The sequence below is a fragment of the Mugil cephalus genome, chromosome 1 (genome assembly GCF_022458985.1).
Source record: "Mugil cephalus isolate CIBA_MC_2020 chromosome 1, CIBA_Mcephalus_1.1, whole genome shotgun sequence".
Classification (NCBI taxonomy): Eukaryota; Metazoa; Chordata; class Actinopteri; order Mugiliformes; family Mugilidae; genus Mugil; species Mugil cephalus.
The window spans coordinates 11,392,345-11,405,041 of NC_061770.1; the positions used below are offsets into that span (position 1 = coordinate 11,392,345).

Below are 12,697 nucleotides of genomic sequence, written 5' to 3' on the forward strand. Positions count from 1 at the left end.
CTCAGACAGGACACTCATTGATGAGGAAAAACACTTGAACCTCTTTTTTTTTTTTTTTTTGGTGAAATAAATTCATATCAGTATATAAAATGTAAATACGTTTTTAAATATCAGCCACAAAATCTATAGTAAAGTATGGGCCCTCTGGGATACCTTTTGGTTTTATGAGACATAAATGGTGTAATTCAATTTATTTTGATGAGAAGTATTTATCAGGTGAAATATACCCAAAGTTGGTTATGGTGTTACTAATTTAGTAGTTTAGCCAGATTGTTAGTGTTCTAATGTTAGAGAGATATACAGTAGCCTATATTTCTGGTTAAACTTTATTTCAGATAAATTCAAAGTCTTTACATGCTACATATATTGCATATAAGTATTTATCACTCTTTTTAAATGTAAGTAGAACTGTAGGAGATCACAATAAGAAAATGAATATAATATTCAGAATCATTTTTATTGGTAACACCTTCTAATGATTGTGGCCTTGTTACTCTTTACACCTAAGAAGAGAGTACTCCACAAAGGTTTTATGCACTAAACATAGATGGTGGTTGAAGCTTTCATACAAATGCAACATAACGAGGTTTATCAAATGAATATGGTGGGATCATCCTTTCTGTAAGTGTCCAGAGCTTTTCGCTGCATTTTGCAGGTACGGTAGGTTGTTCTAGGTAGTGCAGTATACCATGGAGAATCTGCCGCAGTGGGTAGCCCTCTATAACTTTATGTTTGAAGCTGTTGCTTTGCCATAGAATGAAGTTGGGATCACTGCCTCGTGGAATTGTGTGATGTGCAATAATCTATACATTTCAAGTGTAGACCATTTTGCTGAAGAACGCCCCAAATCCCAATTGGATGAAAGTAAGGGAAAACATAAATAAAACCACAAGTAACTGTAAGCAAGCGTTTCTCTGTGCAGTCAAACAGAAAAACACCTCTGCAGTGTTTTCAGGGCCACGATAATATCTTCATTACTGAATTATAAAGTTAAACCTAAACGACATTAGTAAGTAGAGCAGTCCAGGAGAATCTGGCAGAGAAATTACTTCTGCAATCATGTTCTTTCTTCCGTCTTCTTATCTCTTTTACACTTACTCCTCAGAAGTTTTTATCTCGGCGAAAAACAAAACAAAACAAGAAACATCTTATTTCAATGGATGTTGGCTCCGCTGTAAAAGCGTCTCCTGTACGAGAATCACCGCGTTGGATCCCCGGCCAACATTCTGTCTGGTTTTGTTTGAGAGAGTCTTAAAAATCTCTTCACTTCCCTCTGACTCCACAAACACAGTCAGCCCATCTCAAATTCATCTCAGCCGTGCTCAGATCAATGGAATTGGCTACAAGGATTTCTCACAAAGTTTGGACATGAAGTTATTACTGGAATCGATACGCGCTTTAAAATGTGTCCCGGGTGATTTCACTCTTAAAACAACCGAGTGAATGAAAATGAGAGCAGGGATAATAACGGAATTATCATTATGAGTTTAAAAGAACGCCTGTGGATCTTTTTTTCTCTCTCCCTCTCTCTCTCTCATATACCTGAAAGTCAAGCAAACAGACTGAAGTGGCATTTCAAGAAACAGAACCCTCTAAAGCTGTTTGGATTCACTTCACCTTACATGGGAATGTTTATATCCCTAAACATGACTTATTCAGTGATATTCCTGTCAGCTGGAAGCACTGGGGATGTTTAGTTTATATCATGTGAAGTAAAAAACAAAAATAAAAATCAGATACCGTCTATATCCTGCTCCTAACAGCGTGGGCCGGTAAATATTTATTCTCTTGACGCCGGCAATCAATTTCAGGCGAAGGACCTTCAACCCCATTTGATGTCAGGGATATGCGTCTGAAGTGAAACTATAGGAAGCGCGAAGGGGAAAGCTGCAGAACTTGGAAGCAGCGATGAAAGTATTATAACATGAGCAGATTTTCTTTTTGTCACATGTGTATAGAATTCAGGGAAATGGTACTCATTCCATCTGAGCATGCCTGATAGAAACATGCTGCCAGGCCACTGCAGAAGTTTGAGAGCAAGATAAATGAAATAGCCTCCAGGCTCTTTGTGGCAGGAAATAGAATAAGTAGCATTTTCCATCGATTTCTTCTCCTCAGAGAGGTGAAGATCCTCTCCAGTGTTGCTGCTCGTGCTCTCCAAAGGCTGCTTCCCACCCTGCACCTCCACCAAAATTGCGTCCTCGGGTCCCGCCGAGGTTAATTTGACTTTACTTTTTCTACCGTATTGTCTGATCCGTCCTGCACCCAATATCCGCGCGCTGCCATCGCATATCGCATCTCGCCGCTGCGTGACAGGGCTACGAACCAGGCTCCTTATCTCGAAACTACCCGCATCCCTCCATCCCGCATGAACCCGTACCCTAATTCAATAAGAGCCGGAGTCAGAGATTACCGTCATGTTTAAAGAAGGCAAAATGTAATTCTGGGTCCGCAGTTAATATCTCGTAAGACAGGGGAAGAAAACAAACTGCAGCAAGCAGCGGCCTCCGTTTGGCAAGAAGCAGCACCCATGATAAAGATAACGGCCGAGCCAGGAGCTTCAAGGTTTTGTTTTTTTTTATTTCTTCCTCATAAGAATGCATCAGAGTGCACGGCTGGTTTTGAATTTCAGAGTGCTCGTTCTTTTGGAACAAAAACACCGCGGCCGTAACTTTGCTCCGACTTTGCGTGAAATATGAAGTAAACAAAAGAAAGAGCACAAAGTCAAACACTAACTTTGTGTGCGCTGTCGTTTCCTAGATAACGATGCTCAGGTAAATAAAACCTTGCCTGATTTTGAGGTTCTCGAATTGAGAATGGTCCATGTTTCACAGGCTGTAGTTTAATTGCTTTCATGTTGCCCTGACCGGATCTAGTGTGGAAGCCACTTCATTGGACTGCAACACCGTTCTTCAACTGTTTACCCATACGTCTTTACCTCGGCTCATCTGGTGTCCCACCGCGCTTTGTATTCCACACCAACCAACACTTTTCCTCCACAACAAACATGCATTTACCTTAGGCACCCTTTAGCTAGCATCCCCTTTTCTTAACAAATCACCTCATTGATTGGAGCTTCTCTTGGGCATAAATCTGCTCACCTCCCACTGAAAGGTTAGCCTTGCCAGCTCTCGGGAGTGTAACTCAGACTTGGTGCCCACATAAACACAAATACAGTGGCAGGCGCAGAGAGAGAGAGAGAGAGAGAGAAAACCCGGAGACAGAAAGAGAAATTGATGAACCCGGTGCTCTTTGCCTGTCTACGCCAAAAGTGTTGGGAATTTCTGCTCATAATAGAGGAAGGCCTAAAGCTGGAGCAGCGATGTCACAAGCATCTCCAAATTTCCATCAGTTTTCCCCACAGTTCAGTATTCCCATGCTATGGCAGCAAGCACTGCCCAAAGCTGACAGGAAAACCTCAGGAAGATGGATGTTTTATTCAAATCAGGCGTGGCAGGCGCTGGTATTTTGCCAAGAACCACAGCGTGCATATAAAAAGCTGCATTAGGCCGAAATATTTTTACAATAGTACAGGTTAAATAAACAGGTTGCACTTCACCTTATTCAGCTTTAGAGGCCTGGGTAGGTGACCTTTTAATATCCATAAACAGGTGAGGGTAGTTGTGTCATTTTTTTTAGGGCTCAGGTTGGAAGCACTTCAGTTATTGATATCTACTGCTGGTTGTGTAACAGCTGCCTTGCACTAGAAAGTTTTATGGTTGTAGTTTCTTTTACATTTAGGGAATTTTACTTCATTACTTTCTTGTGGAAAATCACAAGATTGTAACCAGTCTCTTGATTGTATGCTATATATAAATCTATTCTAGAGCCAGGGGAGGATTACCTTACATTGGCATGAAGACTCGCAATCAAGGGAAGGAGCTAGGTCTGTCCAAAGATTGCCTTTTTTTTTTTTCTTACGCGGTCTTTATGCTCAGCTAAGATAACGTGCAGCTGGCTGCGGCTTTCTGTGTGGAGTTCATACATGGGAGCGGTATCGGTTTTCTCATTTCAAGTCAAAAGAAAAAGAAAAACAGCCAGTGCCTGTGCCAAGCGCGGTCCACACACAGGCCGCAGCGTTGACAGAGATCGTCTCATTTTGAAATCGCGTGCAAACTAGAAATTCAATCTTCTGTTCCACCATTTGCGCGTCAGACGAACTCACGTGATACGAAGAGCGATGTTCTCGATCGAGGGGTTTGGTGACGAACATCTTCCCGAGCACGGGTTCGATGTTGAACACCTCGTTGGGCGGCTGATCCGCCCCCACCCCGGTGATGCTGTATCTGATGGAGATGTCCTGGTCCTGGTCGGAACGGATCTGTTTCAGAAACAAAGAAAGAGAGAAAATCAGATCAACTCAAACAATGAGTCGATTAAGTCGAAAAGCCCTGAAATATTTTGTGTTGTTAGCTTTATGTCTAGTTCTCTCTTCCACCTTATTGGTGAAATACGGACTGAGAGGTGTTTACTATTCAAGGATCAGTTTGTGGCATAAAGCTCTTTATAATTCGGTTCTCAGAAACTTGACGTTGCATATTACTCAATGGAACCGTCCACAGCCAAATAACCATAAACACAGATTTGGGTTTCCATCACTTCAGATTACTTTCCACAAAATTCTTTCACCTTAAAATGAGATTTTCATTACGGGACTTTCTTTCCCATAGCAAAAAGGGAAGTGAGTCTCCGCAATCTGACTGTATAACCAGATTTATGTCCCCACAGCACGAGTATCACAAGTAAACACACACACTCTTATCACAGTTTGGCATTTCTAGCCTCTACACACTCAAAGATTCCATTAGTGCTGCTGCAGGGAGCGCTGTGCATTCTGTTGGGCAGAATTGGACTGCTTCAAAAGAAAAATTTGAATTCAATATTGCAGCGGAAGGAGAAATGAAATCAACACATATTTACTGTTGACTCTGACAGCCAGGTAGTGGTTTATAGAGACTTGCCGGAGCCGCGCTGGGGCTGCGGACATGCTGCGAACAAAAATCTCAATTAGATAGGAAAGTGAACATATGAGGCTCTAATTGTTGTCTAATTAGGGAACAGGCAACATAACAATAAACAAGTTTTGCAGAAGCGAAAATGTGGGACGAGAGAAAAAATACATCCAGCGATCCAGAAAATTATGAAATAACTGCAGGAGATTGGAAGCAGAATGTTTGGGGGGAAAAATAGTCCTGCGTTTTGGTTCAGCTTGCCTTGCCAGATAGGCAACTAATAGGTGCATTAAGTGCACTGCTAGGCCTGTGATTTGGACTGAAGTGCTGTGTAATTGGGACTCATTTGGGGGAGTTATTCAATTTACTGCCCAAATAGAGTCCAAACCTCTGAGCACCCCATTTCTATCCATTAACTACATGACAACCCATGAAATCAGCTGGTGTATCAAAATGACTCAATCATACGCTAAGTCTACACACACACACACACACACACACACACACACACACACACACACACACACACACACAGCAATGGCCGACCTTTTTCGTCTAATCAATTACTTTTTCAGTGAAGAGCCTGAGTGCACCAGACTGTCCAAAGTTGTCTCCATCTTTCACCACTCGAGGAACCAATTTAGCCACACTTTTGACACACCAGGAATTCTGCCCTGCTGAGAAAATAGCTGGAGCAACTAGCAAGGACAAGGGAAGGGCGCACAGTATTAGGCAGGTGTCATCCTGACTTTTACAGCCGACGAAGTAAAAAAAAAAAAAAAAGGAGGAAAAAAAGAGAGAGACTACATTTCTGCCATTATCACCATTTTCCCTCTCCTCCTCATGTGTCAACATTAACATCAGCTCTCCGTTACAGGAATCCGCTCCAGGTGCATCTCTCCAATCAAACAAATTTGATCAGCTATAGACGCCTTCCCCTCTAAGAATGCAAGAGCAGCTGCATTCAGCAGCCCTCTAATTCTATTTTATTTTTATGTGTATTTATATGCTATGTGTGCGCGCTTTTGAGCCTGTTTTCTTTGAGGAACTTAGGGAGGAGAACCTTAGGAATGCTTTGCCCACATCTCCGGGAATTACTGCTGACAGCTATGATAATTAACGAGCCGCGGGCATCAACTGCTATTACTTCAAAGAAACTCCGGTCGTTAAACGCCAACAAACTCACAAATATCTCGCCAGCAGCTTGCTTGAACTCTCGATGTACTGTCATTAGCCTCCCGTACGCGCAAAGCCACCGCCGCGCAGCCACTCCTATGCCGCGCCTAATTAGAAAACGCAAGCAATTATTACACATCCGGCCGCCAGTGCCTCCCCTCTCATTCATCCCTCTCTTTCTCCTCCCCTCTCCTTGTCTCTCTTTTCCCCTGCCCTGCCTTCTCCGTTCCAGCTCACTCCCTCTCATCTCCACTCCTCCCCCTTTCCTCTCATCCCCCCCCCCCCCTCCCCCATCCCTTCGCTGTGCTCTCACACCAACCTCTCTTTCTTCGCTTCAGGTCTCTGTAGGGACAGAAGCCATGCATGAAAAATGAAATTACTTCAATCCGTTGGCCTTGGCAGTGGCGTATAAATCCTCACCAGTTAGGAAGTGATAGCTCTCCATAATTCCATTTGGGTTTTCCCCGCCCCCCTGATTTCCCACCCGTTTTTCCGAGTGGTCCTGCTAGGAGTATAGTGGGAGTGGAGGTGGGGGACTCGGCTCCTTGTTTCCACAGTCATCGCAGCCAATTAGCTCTCCCTCCCACAACGTTTAAGACTGTTGAGGGAGGCCGCCAGAATCCTCATCCTCGTCTGTTTCTAGCAAATATTTGCGCATGGCTGCACGGGCATATGCGCATTCAAGCGTGCACAATAGTTTTTTTGTTTGTTTGTTTTTTCTCCAGCGCTCAAAGATCTTGCACATGCCAACTAATGATCTCAAGGAAGGTTTAGACTGGAACACTGTTTGGCCTCCGAGCTTGTTTGAATAGTTCAGACTTGACAACAAGCAAAGTGATGTGCTGCTGCCGAGGGTCTGGTTCGCGATGAATAATGAGTGGAATCAATCTCGCGCGCGCAGTTACGCACTGAGGGATCCAGTAATGTTAATAAAGAATGAATCAGCTGGCTGTTCTTGCATGTTAACAGCCCCCCCCTCTGCTTTCAATCACGGGATATGTCACATGTGACCAGGCCTGATTGAAGGCATTTTGAAATTGACTCTCGATGAGTGACATCTGGCGTTGCCTCCAAAACGCGAAAGGAATGTTCTTGAAAAAAAACACAAATATATAATAAAATCCAAATGAGATGATTCTAGCGTGCAAGTCTCATAACATCTTAAGCCTTTTTTCTTTCCCTAAAGAACAATGAGGCCTCCACTGGATAATAAATACCAAAGGACTTTGTTTTCTAGCGTGCCAATAATAATCATAAACAGTTTTTCCAGCCTTGCCTTTCTTCCCCTATGATTTTCCCTCTATTGTCTCGACAATCTGTGCATATGTGAAGGATCAGCACTCAGCAAAGACAGACTGATAGTGAGAGAGAGAGAGAGAGAGAGAGAGAGAGAGAGAGAGAGAGAGACAGAGGGGCAGAGAGAGTCATGACTGTATCATCCAACATCAGAAACCAGACACTTTCTAAATGACCTATTTGTCGACGGATCAAAGCAATTCCCTTCATTACTGACAACTTGTCTGCTTCTTAAGGAGATCTTATCAGTGAGCTTAGCTCCCTTCTGCCAGGCAAAACTGAATCAAATGAGAAACTATCATGCCACCGGCTCCTCAGGGAAAACACAGCAGAAGAGATGAAGAGCAGGGAATGAATAACACAGAAGGGCCGTTGTGCCACTGTAGTCGTTGCGGTCGGGAGGAATTAATTGTCACTTAAAAATTGATGCTCACTAACACTTTAAAAAGGAACCAACCACTTGGTCATTGATACTCGGAGCTGACTTAATAACATATAATGCGAGATAATGTGTGCGCAAGGCTGGTGGACAGATGATACACGTGGAGCCGAGTATAACGAAGGAAGAGAAATCTAAACCTGTGCATACACAGACCTGAAAGGTGAGTGAGAATTAGGTTCAGATTAATCTGATATTGCCCATGTTGCTTTGTAAATCTAAATCCGTAGCTTTTCAACATGGGTCTTTAATCTTGATTGAGTTGATTAGACCTTTTTTTCATACATATATTTTTTTTGAATTTTCCCCCACAAATTTAAATTTCTTTAATTACACATTAATGTGAATCCAATATACTTTAGTAGAGGGATACATGGAGGCAGATGACGTTATCTTTCATTCAGCACGTCACTCATTCGCATCCGATACACAGTAGGTCCCGCCCATATCACTGCTGAGCCAATCATGAGGCCGCATATATTACACGCTGACTCTGTCAGGTTCCCCTCAATTGGCTGAGAGCATATTCAGTCCCCAGGTGAAATCCAGAAGCACTTTGCAGTATTAGAAGAATATGCAGAAGAGAAGCTCGCTCCCATCAACCAACTACTGAGGCCAAAATGGATCGCTTTGTTTTATTTTCCTTATCTTGTTATTGTTTTGTGGGAGATCTACATAATTTTGGGAAGGTGGTCATAATGTTATGCCTGACTGCCGTGTTTGTCCTGTGCAGTCTGGCTCACACGCCTACACATTACATAACCTAATTAAACTTAACACTACACACATTTCAGTGTCGCTTGATGTTCTGGTCTTTTCAGAAGAATAAGAGGAAGACTCTTTATTGCCCTCATGCTTTACACACTACCGCTGCGATTTACTAATGAGGTTCGTTGCCTTGCTCAAGGCCACTTCAGCCATATGTTGAGTGGAGAGACTTGCTTACTGACCCTCTGGTCCCGGGCCCACAGGACTGACTAGTAATTTACATAGTTTTTTACTTTGGTTAAAGCCCAGTTTATTGATTTTTGATTTATATTCGTCCTTTCTTTGAGGCAAATAATAAGAATAGAAAGAAGACTTTAAAAAACCACAAGCATCTTACCTATTCAGCTAATAACACAGCCTTAAGAAGCTCAATGTGTGTGGCTGTTTTTATTTATATTTCTTTAAGGTGTTTTAAGTTCACACTCAGGCGATGGTGAGCTCGCCTGCTTTGTGTGTTTGTGAGCGTATTACCATTGCATTTGTTTGCCTCAGCATTCAAGCTTTCCCTCAACCCACACAACTCTCACCGTGGCAGATTAGGAGAGAAGGCGCTATAAGTAAACAAAGGGGTGGAACATGGCGATACTCGGGGCTCCACTGTACACAAACAGAATTCAGCATGTTCACAGACACCAATGATGCCAGTGTACTCAAGAAGTCTGCAGGTCTGTCCTCCTCACCGAAATATAGAGGATGAAGAAAAAGATTGAAATGCGTTTTCTTTATTCAGAATCAGAAAAAGAGCTTCACCATGATACCAAAAATGAGATAGAACGGAGAAATTACTGCATTGTCTTATCTCGTTCAATGGTCACATTTTTTCGGACCTGGATCTTGGTTCTCCAAAAGATTCTCCTCTTCTTCCTCGTGGCCATGCTGTCCCTGGCGTTCAAGTTTTTCCTCTTGGTGTTTGAGCAGTCTGACCTCTTTCCAGGTCTCCATGGTGGAGGGGAGGTCATGTGGCTGTACACACATAAGTCCCCATCTGTCTGCCACAGGGACAGTTTCCAATACCCGGTTAAATTCTGAATCGGATTCCAAGTAGGTAAAATACAAGGATTTCTGCAGGGATTCACATGTACCAACCACCTAGACCAGACCAGGCACTCCCACCCCACAGCAATGACACTCCCAGCAGGATGCAGCCTGACGCAGGCACACACATAAAGGAACAACTAAAAAAAAAACATGTACAGGGTGTTGACCTGGCCTCCAAACTCACTACATCCCAAACTCATCAAGTATCCGTGCAATGATCCACAGAGGATCCAAACTCCCCCACTAACAACAACCTTTAGCCAAACTTCTGTTTTATGAGTTTTAATCAGTTCACCCTTGAGTCCAGTGCAGAAGTTAAGGGAACTTCTGAGAAAAAACATACAGATGGACAGAGAAGCCGCAATTTCTCTGTCTCCGGCTGTGGTTTCGATCCGTTAAGCCATTTAGAACAGAATTATGATTCAATAAAGTGCTGCACCACCTGCACCTGTGTGACACAAGGCAAGTCCTCAATATCCACCTGGACCCACATTCTTTTTACATAATATACTCATGATCTGGCTCCAGGTTGTCCATACTGTAATTCGGTTTAAAGTGCCCGTCTATTCGTTATGCACGGCATTGACTCAATTTGTCCTGGCAAAGTGATCCATCACTTGTTTTTCCTTATTCGGATCAAATTTCGGTACAGACAGAGGGTGTTGGATGGTGTAGAAATCATAAAAAACCTTGAAACAAATATGTGATGTATATATATATATATATACATATACATATTTACACTGTGTAGAACTTTGATCTGAATGTATTTATATATACATATATAAACATGGATATATTCTCCATCTTTTGTACGAGCCGCTGGCAGGTGATTTTTGTTCTTACTCTTTTTATATTCAGGACATGTGTAGGTACAGCCATTATGCCCGAGAGCAATACATAATTGACCGTTCCTATAATGGAAAATGAAGGTAAGATTGAACATAATCTGTAGGTTAGCATGTACAGAGGACTGTAATTACCATATGCATCGGCATAACACTACAGCGGCTTCCTGTAAATACTGAAGCAATTACCATAGAAATACTGCAAGTCATGACTCTGTGTACTCAGGACGAAGGATTCAGATTAAGTTTTTAACCATTTCAGTCAAAGAAGATTCAGACAGACAGCTTAATAGCCTCATTCTGTAAACCAAAGCAAAGGCTACATGATCTTAATTAGTTTCAGATTCTGTACGGACTGGATACAATTCACAATTTAAACCACGTTTTGCTGGTTATTATAGAATGGCCTCAACCTAATGGCAGCAGATACATCAGAGGAGGCTAACAGTGATGTCAACATGGAAATAAACTGATCAACATTCATGTCTGAGGATGGTTAAAACGCAAACCGCAATAACCACAGCAAAATGCCTCCACAAAAACAATAGCAGACAGACATTTCTTAAAATCGTCCTGCCTTCAGTTGATAAAAACGCTCATCTTCAGACGCATTAAAAAGGGAGGTGTCCTTTCAACATGAATCGTCTCAAAGCTTTGTGCACCATATCTTTCAGACCGCTTCAAACGGCTGGTCGGCCGCCTCTGTGAAAACCCTTTTCTGAAAAAAACAAACCTCCTCACGTTTTAAGATAAATGGAAAATAATTTGCGGTGCTGAAATATTTAAAAGCCTCAAAGGGATCCACTGCTTTAGTTACACAGTGTGATTATGTGTATTTAACATTCGTATTAGAATGAATGTTGCAAGAAACAAAAACAGATGGAAAAAGTGTAGCAGCCACATGAAAAGATTTGGAGCCAATGAAATGCATCAGAACTGAGTCAAGCTGCTTTGATTGGGAAGAAGAAAATCTTCGAAGTTGAAAGCATCCCGATCTGGCTTTACATAAGAAAACAAAGAAACACAGGCACACACACACAAACACACAGGCCTGGCATGAGTTCGTCACTCGCAGGTGCGCCGGTGTTTCAGTGAATGACACCGGCTCAGTGAACAGTAGGACAGGAGAAACACTCTGTCACTTGCAGACAGAAAAGTCGTAGCAAACCCCCGAAAAAACTGAAAGCCGGGCCTTCTGTGCTCCGAAGCCCAGCAGACAGGCTCAACGAACAAAGAGAATGACATGCGCGCAAAGAAATACAGGTATTGGTCAACAAATCACAAACACAGTGGTAAACGACGAGGAGAAAGAGTCAGTAGGAGACAGAGGTTTTGAGGTGGCACTGCACTTCACTGTCAAACCCACTCTGGTGCACGCACAGAGATAAAAACACACTTTGTGTGTTTTGCTGCGAGTCTAGGAAGTGTCTGAGCTTTCCTGTGGCCTTTTAAAAACACAGACTCTCGCTCAGACTTTGATGTTGAGCATTGTATCTCTTCAAAAGCCACGCCAGGGCTAAAGCTGAGTATTTCAGTCCGAGGTTGAGATTTATTTTTTTTTTTTTAAAAAGTGCGCGCACTGCCTTCGACATAACAGCGTTTATCAGTTGGTGGTCATCACCGGTGACTAAGCTGGTTAAACGGGATAAGGCATTCTGTGTGTGGTTCAGCAAAAACCATCCTGTTGACATTCTGCCTCTGTTCTTTCTCGGTGTTGGAGCCACGGTGGTCCGGACAGTTTGTGCATATAAAGAAGAAGAACAACTTCAAGAAAGTCCGCTTTTGAAGGAGGAAGCGTGGATCGAGGCATGAGTCAAGTTACAGACTTTTAGCCAGGAGACTGAGTGCGAGGCTCATGACCCTTACTTCACTTCGAAATCTTTATATTTCCTACTTGTGTCACTCCTTTCAGTTACAGTCACTTGTGTTTGTTTTGGGCAACTTTTCCAATACGCTTCTCTGCCATTAAGACCAAGATCATGACTTGATGAAGACATTAACTGCATCTAATCACACAACGGCAGGATGGATGGGCATAGCTACGTAAACACGAGTCATGCCAAATGCCTTGGACGTCTGATAATGATAATGACGGGTGTTATGGTTATGATGTGTCAAAATGACTTAGGCATTCTTCAGAATTTTCCTCCAGTATCATCATGAGTTTAAAGAGACTCACG

General features: G+C 42.7%; 1 protein-coding gene across 3 annotated transcripts in view; it reads right to left on the reverse strand.

Annotated features, from left to right (window-relative positions):
* The window catches only part of LOC125013605 (cadherin-4-like), a 212,891-nt gene that overhangs the window by 33,632 nt on the left and 166,562 nt on the right, over positions 1-12,697 (reverse strand). For 2 of the 3 annotated variants that reach the window (XM_047594420.1, XM_047594411.1), the window contains one exon: positions 4,166-4,321. In XM_047594420.1, the coding sequence (XP_047450376.1) occupies positions 4,166-4,321 (156 nt within the window). Of the gene's footprint in view, positions 1-4,165; positions 4,322-6,138; positions 6,247-12,697 lie in introns of those variants that run through there. The other variant, XM_047594429.1, reaches the window with a different exon arrangement.